Source organism: Peromyscus leucopus, chromosome 3 (genome assembly GCF_004664715.2).
Source record: "Peromyscus leucopus breed LL Stock chromosome 3, UCI_PerLeu_2.1, whole genome shotgun sequence".
Taxonomy (NCBI): Eukaryota; Metazoa; Chordata; class Mammalia; order Rodentia; family Cricetidae; genus Peromyscus; species Peromyscus leucopus.
Window position 1 is genome coordinate 49,454,495 of NC_051065.1, and position 18,756 is coordinate 49,473,250.

The 18,756-nt window shown below is 39.3% G+C and overlaps 1 protein-coding gene across 19 annotated transcripts in view; it reads right to left on the reverse strand.

The window, feature by feature from the left end:
* Window positions 1-18,756, reverse strand: part of LOC114706825 (putative RNA-binding protein Luc7-like 2) — a 62,922-nt gene extending 44,166 nt beyond the window's left edge. For 2 of the 19 annotated variants that reach the window (XM_028889324.2, XM_028889320.2), the window contains exon 1: window positions 18,177-18,756. In XM_028889324.2, the coding sequence (XP_028745157.1) occupies window positions 18,177-18,237 (61 nt within the window). In that variant the 5' untranslated portion in view covers window positions 18,238-18,756. Of the gene's footprint in view, window positions 1-145; window positions 2,040-4,435; window positions 4,504-11,294; window positions 12,566-13,023; window positions 13,490-15,010; window positions 15,270-18,176 lie in introns of those variants that run through there. The other 17 variants (XM_037203635.1, XM_037203637.1, XM_037203636.1 and 14 more) reach the window with 17 other exon arrangements.

The following is an 18,756-nucleotide window of genomic DNA, read 5'->3' on the forward strand; positions in this document are numbered from 1 at the left end:
CCCCAAGAGGTTAAGCAACTTGCAGCAGACCCACCAAGAGTTTCTACGGTATACAATTGTCTCTTGACAGTAAGCACTAATTTATTCTCTAATTATTTACATTAATTTAAAAACATAAAAAAGTAATCTTTCAAACATTGCATACACACTGCGAATCCCCACTGAACCCCAGACGCCATTTCTTCCACTATTTTGTTCCAGTTGAAGTGTCTCCCTTTTGCTGCTGGGAGGAGTTAAGAGGGTAGAATAAGGTGTTTAAGAGCGTACAAACCTGGAAGAAGGACTTACACACCAGTCAAACAAAGGCACATTGCCTAATGAAATGTTAACTTTAATACCTCCAAAGATTCCACACTTCCAAGTGGTCTGTGCTATATTGCCAAACTAAGCAATATAAAATATATTCTGTGCTCATAAAAAAAAAATAAAAAAACACAACTCCTAAACAGAAGCAACCAACCTGCTTATCAAATAAAGCTATTTACTCAAAAGGTAAAGAGTCTAAGAAAAGGAAAGGTAACTAGATAGAGTAACAAAATACAAATGTTAGTTACAACTTTTTTGCTTAGACTCTCTGAAGAAATAAAAGAAAAACTCACAGGGTCGTTTCCTCTATGCAGAACGATAAGCCCTAAAAAATGTGGTATAGCCTTAAGTTGATATCACTGATAAATGAAAACCTACTGGTGAATTACTGAAGCGAAAACTGTTGAAACAAACCGAGATTGCAAATACCTCTGCAGTTCACATGATACCTACAGCACTCCAAACATTTCAACTAGGAAGCAATTCTTAAATTAAGTTCTGTATTTTCACATGTGAATATCAAACAAACAAAAAAAATGTTCAAACTTTACCCCTTTTAAGTGTTCTTATATTGAAGAGCTTAACTTAAAGTCTACTAAACTGTGGGGTAAGATTTTGTTCAAATTGTTTTAACTTGGTTAAGAAGATGTAAAGAACATTCTGATTCCCAATTAGGACACATATATTTTTAAGAAAGATAATATGCTAAAACCATAGCTTCAGAGCAGTTCAACAATAGGTTTTCTGAGGCTTATCTCTAGTAGGTTATTTGTGACACAATTTGGGATAATCCATTTAGTGTTCAAGCCTGCTACTATGTTACTTTGATGGACTTTTATTTCCTTTTAAACACAACTGCTTCTGTTCCACATTCATTAACACATCTGAAAAGTTAGTGATAACTCACGGCTCGGCGAATGCGGGGCCTTTCTGAAACTCCCTTGCAGATTGAAGTAGGCAGGCATAGATACATTGAACCTTTACAAATAAAACAAGGGGCCAGATTGTTCAGTTTGTATAGAATAGACTCTGCCAGCAATTTCAATACAGCACCTAGAAGTACATGTTGTCTGTAAAGATTCTTGTATATGAAAACAAAAGTGAACAAAATCAGAGTGTTTGTTTTTTGTAGTTTTGTTTTTACAATACTGACTTAGTAAAAGTATACGCCCAGAGAAAAATATGAGTAAAGATAACAAAAGCCCAAGACTGGAACTATACGAGTGGCCCTTGGGCTACTCGAGGAATGTTTCTTTAAAAGTATGTTTAAATGAAGACTAGTGAGTGCCTCAAGCTCATATGAGAACCAAACTACCATAAGCTCATATCAGAAACCTAAAACTATAGTAGAAGCCTTTGGATCCTAAAAAGACTTTGTTTAAAACTCTACTGTAATTAAGTTAAGAATTTAAAGTGATAAATTTCTTGGGGACGAAGATCTCGGAATCACCCTGCTACAATTATCTAAGCTTTTGGTAATGAAACAGCAGTATCAGTTCAAGGCTCACAGGTAGAAGGGGTCTAAGTGAGGTCTTAGAATAAAGCTAAAATTTACAATTTACTAATCAAACATCTCATCTAATAAGGTGCCTATTTTTGCTTAAGAAATCACATTAAGTACATTAACAAGGAATCCATGCCCTGAAGACACTATCAGATAAAACATGAACAATTACAAATATAAACATAGTAACAGTAGCCCTGGTGAGCTTTAAAATAATGAAGGAATGAATTTCTACAAATGCCAAAAAAAAAAAAAGCATCTAAAATACTTCACTACAAATAAGCAGGTATTCCATAAACATTTGATAACTATAGCAAAAATATCAAACACAGCTTTCAAATATTAGCCATTATAAAAATCTTTTTACTGAAATAATAAAACTAGTAGTTCAACATAAACAATACTCTGAGAAGGACATGTAAGTGAGGATCTGTCTATTGATATTTTAAAAGTTCCACTTAGGGGGACTTTATGGTTAATATTTTAAAACAATTTGGCTACAAAATTACAAAATCATGCAGCATTTGAATATATTTGGGCTTATGACATAAGTTTAATTTAACTACACAATTTTAAAACAGAAATGATTTTAACTTTTATCTTTGTCACAACATCTGGCCCAAACCATGTTTTTCAGAAGAAACCAGATGAAATAGAACCCACTTATTTTAAGAGAAAAAAGTGGGGGGGAAAAAGGGACTACAAATAGGGAATACGAAAAAAAAAATCCTTCTAATACAAGATTTTATCAATTCAACATGCTTTATATATTTGTGTTTCCTGGTCAATGAATATCTCTCTCTCTCTCTCTCTCTCTCTCTCTCTCTCTCTCTCTCTCTCTCTCTCTCTCACACACACACACACACACACACACACACAATGAATCTCTCTCTCTCTCTCTCTCTCTCTCTCTCTCCCACTCACACACACACACACACACACACACACACAATCTCAGTTAATTCCCCTAATAAATTCTCACATGTGTTTTAAAACTAATAACAAATATGGAGGGAACTGCCCTGTCACAATGATACTAGATCCTAATCATAGAATCAAACCTATTAGTGACTCTATCCTCTGTGCTACAAAATAAGAGTAACAGAGCTTAAGACAAATGTTCTGCTCCAAAGGAGTCCACATTTTCACTAGAGAAATAGGAAACATAAATAAAATAACACAAAATAACATGCCCCAAGTATCAAAGGGATGTTTTGAACATACTAGAACTAACACCAAAAGGTTGAAGAAACTAGGAAAGGCTTCATGGATTTAAGTAGAAGCCAAAATCCCAACACTACAAACAAGACTTAGAGGAAAAACAAACATTCCAGACCAGAATAGTATCTTTGACAAAGTTTACAAAGGCTTGAAGGTGTGGGGAACAGTAAGAAAACTATACTCAGCTTTGGCAAATGGCTGAGTATGTTTGGGAATACAGAGATTGGATTCAAGGGTACAATTTTTAGAGGGTGAAATTTGGTTTCTAAAATCTTTCTTCAATCCATATTTACTGTATATGAATGAACTTTAAGAAATTTTTGAGCTGGGCAGTGGTGGCACATGCCTTTAAATCCCAGCACCTGAGAGGCAGAGGCAGGCGGATCTCTGCAAGGCCAGCCTGGTATACAGAGCAAGTTCCAGTATGGCCAGGGCTATACAGAAAATCCAAACCCTATCTCAAAAAACAGAAAAAAATCTTAAATGATGCAGTGATTAGATCAGGCACAGTCTACAACAAAAACAAATTATTTTATCTATAAAAACATGTCTCTCTGCCCTATGACCTCCACAAAAATTAATTAAGCTATATGTATAATCACAATGCAAGGTTTTAGAATGAGGAATTAGGCCTTTTTTATTTTTAAAGCAGGGTCTCATGTAGCTCAAGTTGTCCTTAAACTCACTATATAGATAAAAAAAAAAAAAAAAAAAAAAAAAAAACACAATATAAAAATAAAATAGAGGCTCCTGCCTCTACCTCTCAAATTCTGGGACTATATATAGGCCTGTACCACTAGGTCCAGTGAGAAATCTGATTTAGAATTTTGGGTGGCCACTAATTTTCATTTGAATAGAAGCACCAAAAGTTCCATTAATAATGTCCACCAAACAACTATCTTCAGTTACAACTTTATTGCCTTCTTTTGTCCAATCCCTTCTTAGGTGTCATAAATTATAACACTTGAGAACAGTTGAATCACAAGTATACAATAAAAACTGAAATGCATATATATATAAAACTATCCACTAACTGAAACTAAGGTGGTACTGAGGCATCGGTTTCACTGGATATGAAAAAGCCTCCACTAAAGCCAGGGTTCCCATTCAAACTGAACTCAACACTGCTCTCAAAATTCCCTTCAATCTGCTGTGAAGGAAAACAAAACCTGTTGTAATACCCAATATGGAATTACGAACCTATGACTTGATATAAATTTTATCAGAAGCACATAAAACCTTGGCCTAAGTGGTATCTGACATTGTACACAGTGCATGCTATTTTCCCAAAACCCACCCCTCCCCCTCAATTTCTCCCACCCTCTCCCTCCCTCACAAACAATAAGCCAAATCAACTTCCATAAATTTAGGTGCTATTTTAAAAACATCAAAATTTTACTTTACCCATTCTCTCCGATGCTCCCTGTATTTTTTTAAGCTGTGAGTGGATGACCATGCTATGTGATCAACAACTGTGAAGTTAGCAAAAGTGAACTGAGTTTAGTATGGTAATTTCAAAAGAACCTTAAAGTTGTAATACTTGACATATTTAATGGTATGCAGAATCCTATCTTACTGTATATCATCAAGCATTAATGACAAGCAATTTATATATAAAAGCAGTCAACATTTCTTTGTACAGATTTAGCTCAGAGCTCAGCTTTGGGAAAACCAAGAGTAGAGCAGGAAATGCATCAGCATACAAAGCAATGCAAGTATCCCATGTCTATTAATGAAGGCAGGGACAAGAAAGTTCTCCCACATTTTCTAGTATGATAAGCCGAGTGTCCACCATCACCATCTGTAGGTGTGTTTAGGACCTTTTATCACTCAGTTGGCTTGGGACACAACAGGCTCCTTCCCTCTGAAATGAGACCTACACCCCTTCAGGGATAGAAAACTTAGAGCTAGAAATAAGAATAGAATTGAAAATGAGTAGCTTCTTGTTTGCCTAATCCCCAAATACAAAGACAAGCTATTAATACCCTTTCTTCCAATATAAGCTGTACATCCACATAACAGTATAGGAATTACATAAAAACCTATGGCCAGTTTCTTGTCTATTCCAGGGCATGGAGATAATTTAAGAAGTGCACAATTAAAGCCCTGTGTCTTCACATGAACCAAGGTGACTACTGTACTGAGGAGTCAACCAACCTGACCACTCTTATAATACAGTCCTCCTTGCACCTTACTTGTCTCGTGTATCTTTGTAAGTCTTTAACATGCATCTATATATATATATATAGTTTTTGCTACTAGTTTTTGCTTTTGAGACAGAGAAGCTGGCTTAGTGCTGGCTCATGATCCTTCTGCCACAGCCTCTCCAAGTGCTGGGATTACAGGTATGTAGCACCACACCCAACTTATAATTACTTGGGCTTTTACTTTTATGAATTTTGCCTACATGTATATATGTGTATCATACTTGTGCCTGGTGCTCTCAGAGGTGAGAAGAGGGCACAGAATCCCCTGGAACTGGAGTATAGACAGTTGTGAGCTGTCAAGTGAGTACTGGAAACTGATACAAGAGCAGCAAGTGCTCTTAACCAGAGTCACCTTGCCAGCCCCTAAATTACTTTTATTTGGGGGGGAGGGGGGACAACACATAGTCTCCTGTAGCCCAGGATGCCTAGAACTCATCCTGTAGCCAGAAGACTTTGAATTTCTGCTCTTTCCACTTTCACCTGCCAAGTGTGGGATTACAGGGTGCATCACCATGCCCAATTTTTTGTAGTTACTTTTTAAAATACTTATTTCCCCCTTCATGCTACCTTAATATATTCAGATTGATCTACTGCATATTTAAGCAATTTACATTATATTTTATAAAAGGACTCACAACATCTTAATAATATAATCAGATATTTATATACAAAAGCCAATAGTTATGAGTCTTCCAATGGAATGCCAAAATATTTCTGAATGTATAAATAACACTTAGTAGTAGCAGTTTTCTCTCTCTTCAGAAAATGTAAACAAAGGGCTACTTACACAGTTTAGAAAACTGTTTCTTTATAGTTCTTTAATTAATACAATCCTATACTTTAATAATCACTAATGGCTACTACTATAATTGCAACCATAATCCTCTTGACAAGCTTAAAAACTTTTAACTATAATGCTTATTTTAGGAAGAAAAAAAAGTAAATACTTTCAGGGGTTGAAGGGAAGGAAAAGGGTTGGAAGCAAAGTATAACTAATGCAGCCCTGGCTGATCTCAAACTCACACTCTTTCTGCCCTAGTCTTCCAACTTCTGGAATTACAAGCATGTACCACACCAGCTAGTAATTTCAGTGCTGCTGTATATGATCAAAGACTATTGATGTTTTACCAACTTTTAAAACCTAAATCACTTATGTATGAAAACTCGTAACAAAATTATTTTAAAAAATGATGCTGGAGAAAAGGCTTACAACAACTTTAAAAACAGAAATCCTAAAGAAACTAAATTCCAAGGCTACATTTCATCTACTGTTCCAACCTAGTCTTCTCTCATTATACAAAGCAAAGGGTCTTGACAAAAAACAAAAATTGGTGCCATTATATTCTTGGGGACATCTACTGTAGGAGTTTTTTTTTAATCAGCATACTTCTCAGATTTAAGAGAGACATTACAAAGGCCTGAATTGTAACCTAAGAATTAAACTGCCAAGTAGGTTAACACAAAGCCAGGCATAATGCCTCATGCCTGCAGCCTCCGAATCTGGGAGGCTGAGGCAACAGGACTGCCATTAGCTTGAACACAGTGACACTACACAGTGAGTGCTAAAGCACACTAAGGAGCTACAGAGTGAGACCTTCTCTCAAAATATTTTTAATAAGGCTATACAGAATTTAGCACTGATGTTAAAAGTTGCAGCCTACTAAACTTTATTTCCATCAGAGTTGCTGTTCATTTCTGATACAGTAACACTTGTACTCTGATTATTTGATTCCTTCTATCTAGAATTTTCTACATACAAAATTAGAAGCAATAGAAGCTATCTTTTCCTCCCATTTTTATATTTTTCTCTTGAGACAGGGAATCTCACCATGTAGACCAGGTTAGCTAGAACTTAGGATTCTTCTGCCTCAGCTTCTCAGCTGCTGGAATTACAGATGTACACCACTACATCCAAATTAAAGGCAATCTTTGAAGAAATAGCTGAAAATAACCAAAGATGATGTGATTGGCTGATTTATCCATTAAGAAGACCCTCAAAGAGCTAGGTGTGGTAGGGCTAACCTCTAATTTCAGAACTCCTGAGGCTGTTCCAGGCTATCAGGGCTACGTTTGAGACCCTGTCTCAAAAAACAATCAAGTCCCCAATTGTTCAAAATAAATACAAACATCAAAACAAAAAAAAAAAAAAAAACATATCAAAAATCAACAAGGAAAGAAAAAAACAGTACTGAAAAACAAGTGACAACCTAATGACAATTTAAAACTGAAAAACACAGCATCAGGAAGGAGAGGTGAGCCTTGAACCTACAGAATAGTACAGCAGAAAAGCTGTGAACATACATCACATTCACAAGGGTTGCCTCTGGGACTCTGTCATTCTTTTTAAAACATGACCAAAATATGCAAAACTACTACTTGTTTATTCATATAGGTGTTTGTTTCCAAAATTAAATAACCATAATCACTATAAAAAAATGTGTCACTTAAACATAAGTGTTTGTAAATATTTACATATTAGATTTTTTGGTCTCTTTAGGATTACAAGTAGCTCATGCCTCTGATCCAAGAACTCAGGAGGCAGAGGCAGGAGGATCACCTAAATTCAAGGCCAGCTTAGGTGAGACAGGGACAAGAGGGGGGAAAAAAAAAGAAATGAACCTCAAATTTCTAAGAAAAAGAATAACTTGGGAGATAAAGGCAGGCAGGTCTTTGTGATTTTGAGGCCAGCTGGATCTATACAGGGATTTCCAGGGCAGCCAAAACTTCACAGAGAAACCCTATCTCAAAACAAAACAAAAGACTAAAGCAAACTGGGGGAGGATACCAAGGAAAGTAATTGAGATTCTATTGCTATGAATGAATTATACCCTAAAGTTTTTCAAACAATCAATCAGAACACTACTGTGGGGCTGGAAATATAGTCCCCAACAGGTAAAGGAATTGGAAGCTCCTGCTCAGGACCTACACTTGATTTTCCACACCCACATGAGGCTGGTCACAACTGCCTGTGACTCCAGTTCCAGGGAATCCAATGACCTTTTCTGCCCTCCTCTGGCACTATACACATGATGCACATACAAACAGGCATACATACGCAAATAAATTTAAAAACAAAGAACAAAACAAAAATCAAAAAAAACAGTCGTAAATATTCTAATACTACAAATTAAATTGTGACACAGATTCATACTATTAAGTTCCTAGTGCCTAAGATAAATCATCTCTTTCCTGGCAAGTAAGTATGCCCCTCTTTGTCCCCTTCCATAAATCAGAAGCATGCTCTCCTTGGGATTTCTATTGCTGTGCTCCTGTTTCATGCAGCCACTGTATTAGTGACATCTTAATAGAACCGGTGACTTTCATGAACCAAAATACTAAAGAAAAAAAAGAGAAGCCAAGCTAAGTAAAGTAATTTCATTCTGCAGGTCTAGGTGACCTCCCTAGAGATGACTGAAAACTCTCCATTTCACAAGTTTATTTTTTCTGGTTAGTCAATTCTACTCATAGGCCTGAATGTATGCTGGAAATATACTGGCAAATAACTTCTTATATGAATACTAAGAACAGTATTTTCCAAAATATGGAATTGGCACAAGATGATTTGGGATGTCATTCCATTTCATCAACAAGATACTTACCAGACAGTAAGAAACATTAACTCATGAAAGATGTTTTTCCACTTGGCAATATTATTCTATTTAATATACCTGACAAAGTCTAACCTTTAGCATATGGATTTCTAGGTGACAAGAGTCTAACTAATAAACTGGGCATAGTGATGTATCCCCTTAATCCCAACACTTCAGAACCAGAGGTTTTGCAGATCTCTGTGTAGAGACCAGCTTGTTCTATATTGAGAGTTCCAGGCCAGCCAGGACTACATAGTGAAACTTTGTCTCAAAAAAAAACACAAAAAACAGAGTCTAGTTGTATCATTATGACAATACCTTTCTATCTGTATTTGTTTTTTACGGCAACACAAATGTCTTTTTTTTTCTTCCTTTTCCCCCCCATTTTTTTTTCTTTGTGACAAATGTCTTTCTAAAATTAACTTAATTAAGCAGGGCTTTAAGGCACAGGCCTGTAATGCCAACTGCTTAAAAAAACAGGACCATGAGAGATGGCTCAGTGGTTAAGAGCACTGGCTGCTCTTCAAGAGGATCCAAGCTCAATTCCAGCACCCACGTGGCAGCTCACAATTGTCTGTAACTCCACTTCTAGGGGATTCAATGCCCTCACAGACATACATGTAGGCCAAACACCAAAGCACATAAAATAAAAATAAATCTTAAAAAAAATATATTAAGCCAGGCAGTGGTGGCACACGCCTTTAATCCCAGCACTCAGGAGGCAGAGCCAGGCAGATGTCTTTAAATTTGAGGCCAGCCTGGTCTACAGAGTAAGATCCAGGACAGGCACCAAAGCTACACAGAGAAACCCTGCCTTGAAAAACGGGGGGGGGGGGGGGGGGGGGACGACGAAACGACCAAGTGCTGAAATATAGTATAGCACAAGTAGTGGAGTGCTTGACTAGCTTTGCAGAAGACCATGGGTCTGATCCCCAGCACCACCCCACCAAATGCTTGCAAGCACACATATACAAAACAAAACTTAAAGTTTTTAGAAAGTTAGTTGACAAAGAAAAAATACTAAGTCAGGTGATGGTGGTGCACACCTTTAATCTCAACACTCGGGAGGCAGAGGCAGGCAGATCTCTGAGTTCAAGGCCAGCCTGGTCTACAGAGCAAGTTTCAGGACAGCCAGGGCTACAAAGAGAAAAGTCTTGAAAAAAAGAAAAAAAATTAATACGAAACAACAACAACAGTAAGGGTGGGAAACATTTATCTATAACAGGGTTTCTTGAACTTTTAGTTGCATCAAAACTTTAAAGAGCCAGGCATGGTGCCTCATGCCTTTCATCTCAGCACTCAAGACACAGGGAGAGTTGGATCTCTGTGCTAGGCCAGCCTAGTTTACATAAGGAGTTCCATGGTCACACAGACTTAGTCTCAAAACAACAAACAACAACAAAAAATCATTGTAAAATATCTTAAACATAGATTGCTGGCCTCCACCTCAAGAATAAGAATTTGAGCCAGGTGGTGGTGGACGCCTTTGATCCCAGCACTTGGGAGACAGAGCCAGGCGGATCTCTGCGAGTCTGAGGCCAGCCTGGTCTACAGAGCAAGATCCGGGACAGGCACCAAAACTACACAGAGAAACCCTGTCTTGAGAAAAAAAGAGAAAAAGAAAAAAGAAAAAAAAAAAAAAAAACAAATCAGAAGAAGAAAAAAAGAATAAGAATTTGAGCTGGGCAGTGGTGGCATGTGCCTTTAATCCCAGCAGAGGCAGGCAGATCTCTAAGAGTTCAAGGCCAGCCTGGTCTACGGAGTGAATTCCTGAACAGCCAGGGCTACAAAGAGAAAACCTGGGGGGGGGGGGGGGTGGTTAGTAAATGAATTTCTAAAGCGACAGGAATGCAACTGTGGCTAGTCTGAGACACACTGTGACCCAGAACAGTAGCATACAAAATGTTTCTGATGGGGGGAGAGGGGGTTGAAGTTTGAGACAGTCTCATTCTGTAGCTCACGCTGGCCTCAAACACAGAAATTCTCCTGCTTAGCCTCCCACTAGGCATTCTATCTGGCCAAATGAGTGTTTATCTGTAAAGTGCTTGCCAAGAATGCATGAAGCCCTCAGTTTAATACCCAGCACCACATAAAACTGGCTGCGATAGTCCATGCATGTAATTCCAGCATTCTCAGGACAGAGGCAGGAAGATCAGAAGTTCAAGGTCACCCTGGGTTATAAGGATCCCTACTTCTAAAAATAAGTGAGTTTATAAAAAGCAGGAAGACATAGAACTAACCCTTTATTTAAAATATCTTCAAGCAATAACTGCAAAGGGCATAATATACTGACAGCAGAACAGAATACAACACAAAACTTGGTACAGTTTTGGTACATTTATGCACCCTCCATAAATATCCACCCTCCCTACTGAAAGGCAAAGCTTTGGATAGTTTAACTCTAAAATATAAAATTGAGGCCTACAGAAATCTGAGGTCTCAAGAAAATAAAAACAAACAATTTACCATATTCTTGAGACAGGACAAAAGATTCAGCAAGGGCAGCTGGTTAAATTCTTTTCACGATGAGTCAAATAGGTCAAACATCAGTTGTACATGGTTCACAACTAAATTAGAACATATGGGTCAATAGAGTGTTTTCTACAAAAAAAAAAGTTAGGTTCTTTTTCTGGCCAATGTTAACAAAATATGACATTTAATCAATTGACTGAACTGTATGTTACTTTCTAACATTAAGTTATTCAGCTAAATCAAAAACATGTAAACTTTAATTTTTAAGAAACTACTTTCCTCTATATCCTCAATAATCCTACAAAATTAATAATCTATTTTAGCCTTGCCTTCCCATTTCTACCCAAGTAGCTGCTAGTAAATGATCATTTAAACCCAAAAGAACAAGAGTAGACCAATGGTGCATGCCTGTAGTCCCAGCTATTTGGGAAGCTAAGATTACAGGATTGCCTGAGTCTACGTGTCCCACGACCAGTACAAAACAAACAGCTGGAGCATAACTTCATGACTAAAGTGCTTTTCTTACAAGCACAAGTCTGATCCCTAGAACCCATGTAAAAAGAAAGAAGTTATCCACAGTGGTATACACTTGTAAATGCCAACTTGCCTAGAGAGACACAGACAGGTAGACCTCAATGGTCAGGGTGACAATACCAGAAGTGTTCTCTGACCTCTACACATACATACCTGAATGCACACATGCATACACAGATACATACCCACCCACAACCAAAAAGGAACAGATGTGTGTGTGTGTGTGTGTGTGTGTGTGTGTGTGTGTGTGTGTGTGTGGTGGGAAAGCAGGGATGCTAAAGCCATAAGATTCCTGTCAGAAACTTACCCTGTTTCTCTCCCTCATGTTTTTCCAACAAGATATTCCAACTTCTTTTATCTTCTTAGTCTACAATGTCTTCGTAAACTGATTAGGGTGGGTAGAACTGTCTGTTTCCTCAAAAGCAGCAGCACTGACCTGCCTCAGGCATCTTTTTTAATTAATTTGTAACCTAGGCTGACCTCAAACTCACCATCTTCCTGCTTCAGACCCCCAAGTAGTAGAGGATTACAAATGTAATCCTTCCATGTTTAAAATTTCACCTTTTTTTTGGGGGGGGAGGGGTGTTTTTTGTGACAGGCTCTCGCTCCATAGCCCAGCCTGGAATTCTAGGTACTCCTCCTTCAGCCCCTCAAGTGATGGGATTACAGGTACGTGTCACTATGTCCAGCTGGAAGCTCATCTATCTCATTTACCTAGTCTTTTTTTTTTTTTTTTTTTTTGGTTTTTCGAGACAGGGATTCTCTGTGAAACAGTCCTGGCTGTCCTGGAACTTACTCTGTAGCCCAGGCTAGCCTCAAACTCAGAGATCCGCCTGCCTCTGCCTACCAAGTGCTGGGATTAAAGGCGTGTGCCACCACCGCCCGGCTCATTTACCTAGTCTTGCCACATTTACTGACCTTCATTTAGTGTTAAGCCATCTCTATGTGTTCAGTCCTAGGGCTTGTCTGAACTCTCAGCAACTTCAAGTTTCACTGTAAGAAGCATGTTACTGAACAATGATTCAATGAACCCGAGCATGACTATGACACGTACTTGCTTTTGTAGTCTCCGTCCTAAACACTTTTTATCCTTAGGTAACATTCTCCTTTACCTAGAAACACACTTGCCACTTACAGTGCTTGCACACATACACACCAAATTATTTTTCTTTTTCTTTTTTTTTTTTACCTGAAATATTGTCTCAGAAACATAGGCTTACTTGAGGAGTGCTAAACAACTGCAGAAATTCCAAGACAACAGGGATCTATGAGATGAGATTTTTATTGTTTTCTGGGCTGCTCTGTAGATAGAAATATTATTTAGAGTTCAAAATACAAAATGAGGAGTGAAACTAAGTGATTCACTATCCAAGTGCTAATAGAGCTTACAATTGTTTTGGAGACTCCTGAACACTGACAAAATCAAGTAGTTACAGACACAGGAAAACTGTCTGGCCTTAGGTTTGCTAAAATTTCTTATGTTAAAGAATGTACATGCTCTAGACTATGACATATCCTATTATTGTGTTTTTTAAAATGTGTATTTGTACATTAAAGGCTACACTTTTTACTTAAAATGAAAAGAACCAAGTATAATAAAAGGATGGCTTACAAATGACCAAGATATGAATCATTAAGATGAGAAAAAATTAAGAGAATATGTGTTGATGACAAGAGAAACACAAATTACAATAAAGATGATTTTACAATGAAGATAATCCATGGGGGAAAAAACACTACAAATTTTTGATTCAATAATTTTGCAGAAAGGCAGTAATGTTCTACATAGAGATAAATGTATTAAGTTTTATTAAACTTGTGTTAGGAACAGGTAAATTACTTTCTGAACTGCATTTTCCTTTCAATTTTATGTTATCACACATTATATAACTGATTAGCAGTTAAGATTAGCATCCTGTAATAACTGAGGAAGTATTATCATACAGCTCAGTAAAATTACTACCCCAAATAGCTAAAATTCCTAAAAAAAATTTGGTGCTTTGTTGATTCGGCTTTTTTGAGATGATGTCTCATGAAGCCTAGGGCAGCCTCAAATTAACTATGTAGCTGAGTCTGGGACACTCTTGATCCTCTTGCTTCCACCTCCCAAATGCTAGGATCAAAGAAGAGCCCCATGAACAACAGCAATAATGGTCTAACTACTCCAGGAACATTGACTGTCACACCTGACAGGCAAAGCAGAGCCCTGCTGGAGACACAGAGCTACTTCTGCCCCCCAGGAGAGACAGAAGGGAGGGTTGTAGTGCTCAAGATTGAATCTATAGGTCGTTGCACATGCTAAGAAAGTACTCTACCACTGAGATACATCCCCAGCTGTAGGCAACTTAGTCTGATCAAAACAGCCCATCATCATGGATGATACCACACAATTTTATTTCTATGATCTACACTTTTGGGTCTATAGGTTGGCTTCCAAGGCACATCTGATGACACACCACCATTCTTGGTTCATTTTAACCTTTCAGAAATGGTTTGTGCTCCCATTTAAAGCAATTTTAAAACACGATACTTTCAGAACAACCTTCTGTACCTTCATACTTCCATATTTAGGATGTAATCTAGGCACAGGTCCTAGGTCTAAGGGTACAGTTCAGTGGTTCAGAGCTTCCCTAGCATATGCAAGGCCCAGAGTTTGATCCCTACCACTGGGGTTGGGGGGTGTTCCTGTCTACCCCAATTTTGTTTAGTTCACATTAGTTGTACCTTCCTAAGTCTTTCTGGAATCATGGTCAGAGACCTATACAAACTATGTGCTCACAAAGAGGCTTTATGCCAAGGGTCATTCTTGCAATTAATCCAATCTAGTCAAAATGACCGTGGTCTTCTAAGGGCACCGAACTGCTTTCTCTCAACTGACACAAAAACAATTCTCAAAATGTTTCTTTAAATTTCCTTTGTGGTCCTTCCTGCTATTATCTGAAATATGTTCAGGAAAAAGAAATTATCTCTCTCTTTTCTAAGACAGAGATTTTTAAAAATGTAATTAATCTTAAAATTGAGATAACATACTAGTAATGGGTATCTACTTGTGATTCTTTTCTAAAAAAAACTATATTTATTTAGCATTTTTAGTATTAACATAGGAAATTATATGGCTTCCCATATAACAAATTATAGACTTAACTTGATTGAAGCAAAAAGGTTATGTGACTTACCCAAGCTTCTAATTAGAAACCAGGTCTCCTGAATCTCAGCCCAGTGTTCTTTTCCTTAACTTACGATGTCTTATTAGAAAATTCCAAATATAGACAGACCCCCAGTTACATGGGTTTGAGTTACACTGATTCACATATACAAACTTTATATAGTGTGACCAATGTTTCAACTCACGCGGTACCCTGCTTCCATTTATGCAGTATGCCAGGCATCGGCACGATTTTCAGTGGCACACAGGCGGTTGCCACCACCAGGGCCCTAGGCAAAATTGCAAAGAAGGCAAAGTTTGTCTTTGGCCCTCCCATCTCCCTTATGCATTTCTCTCCCACCTCCTGGTCATCCCCCTGCCCAACCTCCCAATTCCACCATGCTGCCCTTCTGACTGTCCAAATCCCCCCACTCACCAAGGACTATCCTTTCTTCAGTGCCCAGTAATCCGAGTTACCTTATTTTCCTACCACCGTAATTCCTATTCCTAAGGATTCTAATGAGTCTCCTAAGAGATGGCTGATTTAAATGACTGAAAAAAGATGCACTTAACCAAGAGTCTTAGATCTCCAAGCAATTTAAAAAGGAATTAAAACTCTTTTAGAAAAGTGAGGGGGAAGTCATCTTTGGAAAAGGAGAGCAACATTTTCCCAGAGACCCAGGATTCCTTTACCATTTCAGATTCCTTCACAAATTCAACACTAAAGGATAAGGGGATAATTGCCACCTTAGGTACCACTACCCAAAAGAGTCTATTTATAGTTAGTCTACAGGGACAAACAAACAAACAAAAACCAAAGCTCCTTTAAATACCCAACCTCACCTACCTTTTCCATCTCTCTCCCACCTTCTGGGTCCCCATTTCCACCTCTTAAAGCCAAACACACAACAGCATTTTTGGTAAGCTGTCCATGTGTGTAACACAAGGTTTTCCATTATATGGTACAAATCACGTGATACTATTCAGTGATATAACTATGCTTCCCTATCCTTAGATAATTTTAAGTTTACTGTACGCCAAAAAAAATTTTTTTTAATTCTGATTTTATTTCAAGGTCCTGAATTACAAATTCATTAAACATGTAATAAGAAGGAAATGTACTATATTATCTTATATATACAAAAGAATAAGGGTATCTAAAAAAAAGTCTTTCTGTTCTGTTTTATTGGGCTAAAGTCTCACTGCACTACCACACCTGGCTAAATAGTCAATCATTTCTTTCAACTTTTCCATACATGTAGTTCCTTTTTTGTTGTTGCTGAGGCAGGGTCATGCCCTAATTCAGGCTAGCCTGTAACTATGTAGGCTAGCCTTGAACTCACTGAAATCCTCCTGCCTCAGGTTCCCACCAGGCCAGAATTAGTTTCTTCTGATTCAATACAGCACTGAAAATGGAATCATTTCAACGAAATACTATTGTCTACTCATAAACATGAGTTCATCCATAAATTCATTGGTCTGGAGGGCAAAAAAAAATATCCAGGGACAGAGACACAAATATAAATTTAAATACAATGAATTTTAAGAATCCAGCTTCTGAGACTATACAGAAGGAAATTTATACATCTATGTACATATTGTAATAGTTCAGTTTTGCAATGCTAGAGGGGCTGTTATCAGAGAATTGTTACCTTGACAGGTCATAGCTTGATCCAACTACACTCGGGAGAAATACAAGGGAATCCTACCTATGCAAAAGATACCAATAATGGCATCCATCCAAATTAAAAGGACTGCATAAAGTAAGCCTCAAAGTTTCTAAAATGTTATTACAGAGATGAACTGTTAAGATCCTGTATGAAGCCCCTTCTAAATACCCTCACCTATGATGAGAAGGAACATGTTAAGACATGCTGCAATTGTAAATATCCTACCCAAATATGAAAAGTTAGGTTACCCCAGTGGTATTTTTAATTAATGTTAACTTTCAAGGGATTACTTACTTACTACATACAAATCTTACGTTCTTTCCAATTTTTCCCTCCTCTATATAGAATAAATCTGTTATCCAACCCATTCGTCTTAATGTTCTATTAAGAAAAGTTCCCAGTGAGTTTTTATTAAAACTTAACCACTCACTGAAAGCTGTATAAGTATTGCTAAAAAGATTTGAAATAGGTTTTATCTTCTCCCGTATTTTTAGGCAAAGCATTCAACAAATTTATGTATGTCTTTTGTAGTAAATCAAACAACTTATCAAAAAAATGTTTTAAATCGCTAAGAAACTTGCCTAAACGAGTTTTTACAAGCCAGGATTTGGATTGGTTTTTAAGTGCTGAACTTTATTTTGAAAGTACAATACTAATTATCCCCCAAAAGCAACATTTCATCACTTTAGAAATTATCTAAAACAAAGGATAATCCAACATGTAGATAACTCTCTATAAGAATTCTAATCTAACTGCATTTTTAAAAAAGCCTTTTGTTTCCTTCAATTCTATTCCAGTGGGCATCGAATTTCCAAATAGTTCTGTTTAGGGTACATGGAAAATTAGCCAATATTTACTAGGAAAGCTTCTATTAGGTTGTCTAACAAAATGGTGGTCTCTCGGGGCAAAAAACAGGCCTAAACACTTTTCAACTTACAAAATGGGGTCAAACACACCCACTTTAAGAAACCATGGTTTGGGTCAGATTTTCCATCAAAAAAAAAAAGTTGATTCTGTAGGGTTCGACGAAGTGTCCCTGGAACTGGGGGTTTTTAGTGAAGGTTTCAAAGACCCAGGAGGGAGGGGGTGCTTCTCTCCACACTCTAGAGGACGGCGGCGAGGGGTAATCCGAAAGCCCGGGGTAAGGGAGCTAGAGCTGGGGGCGGAGGCCGCAGCGCTCCGCGGGTTCCTAGCCGACAGTCAAAACTGACCGCCCCACTACGCAAGACAGCCTTGGGATCTCCCCAAACCCGGCCAAGTCAACAGCAAAAAAGCACAAACTCTCCTTTCTGCTTCCAGGCCCCGCCTCGCCCCATTGGCAGCCGTTCCCGCCAATCCGCACCGTCACCGCCCCCAAGCCCGCCTGCCAAGCCCTGATTGGACGGGATGGGAGCCCGGGACCTCGTGTTACCAATCTGGGAGCCCCTTACTCGGCCGCACGCGCGCGCGCCCAGGTGCTCGCCCGGAGGCCTCCCCTTCACCGGCCGCGTCCCCTCCCCCACCCCCAGGGCTCTGGCAGCGACTTACCGTCCCGGGAGGTGCCCATGAGCTGGTCCAGCATCGCGCGCATCTGGGCCTGCGCCGACATGGCGGCGGCGTAGCGGGCGGGCGGGCGGGCGAGCGAGCGAGCGAGCGGACGGGGGTGGGGCGCCGACCGGGCCCTGGCGGGCGGGGGACGAGGGGAAGGGGTGGGGGAGGCGCGGCGCTGTCTCGGTGGCCGCCGCGGCCTCGAGGCCGGCGAGTGGGGGAGTCGGGAGGGGGTCGCGGGACAGTCCGGGCTGCGCTCCTCACGACGGCGTGGACGTGGAAGATGGCAGCCCCTTCAAGAGCGAGCCCTCGCGTCCTCACTCTCCGCCAGGTTCCAGAGGCAGACGCGACACGGCCGAGCCGACTCTCGCCTCCTCTTGACACCGACACCCGCCAGAAGCCGTCAACCCCCCCTAGCGAGCTCTGACGCCGCTCGCCACCGCCGCCACCGCGACGGGAGCGCGCACGCTGCTCGCGCCGGGTCGTTTCCCGTGGGGGCCCGGCCAATCGTCGTCCAGCTGGCTTCGCCCCGCCCTGCCCCTCCCGCGAGGGGTTCCGCCCTAACGGCCGCTGGGCGCGT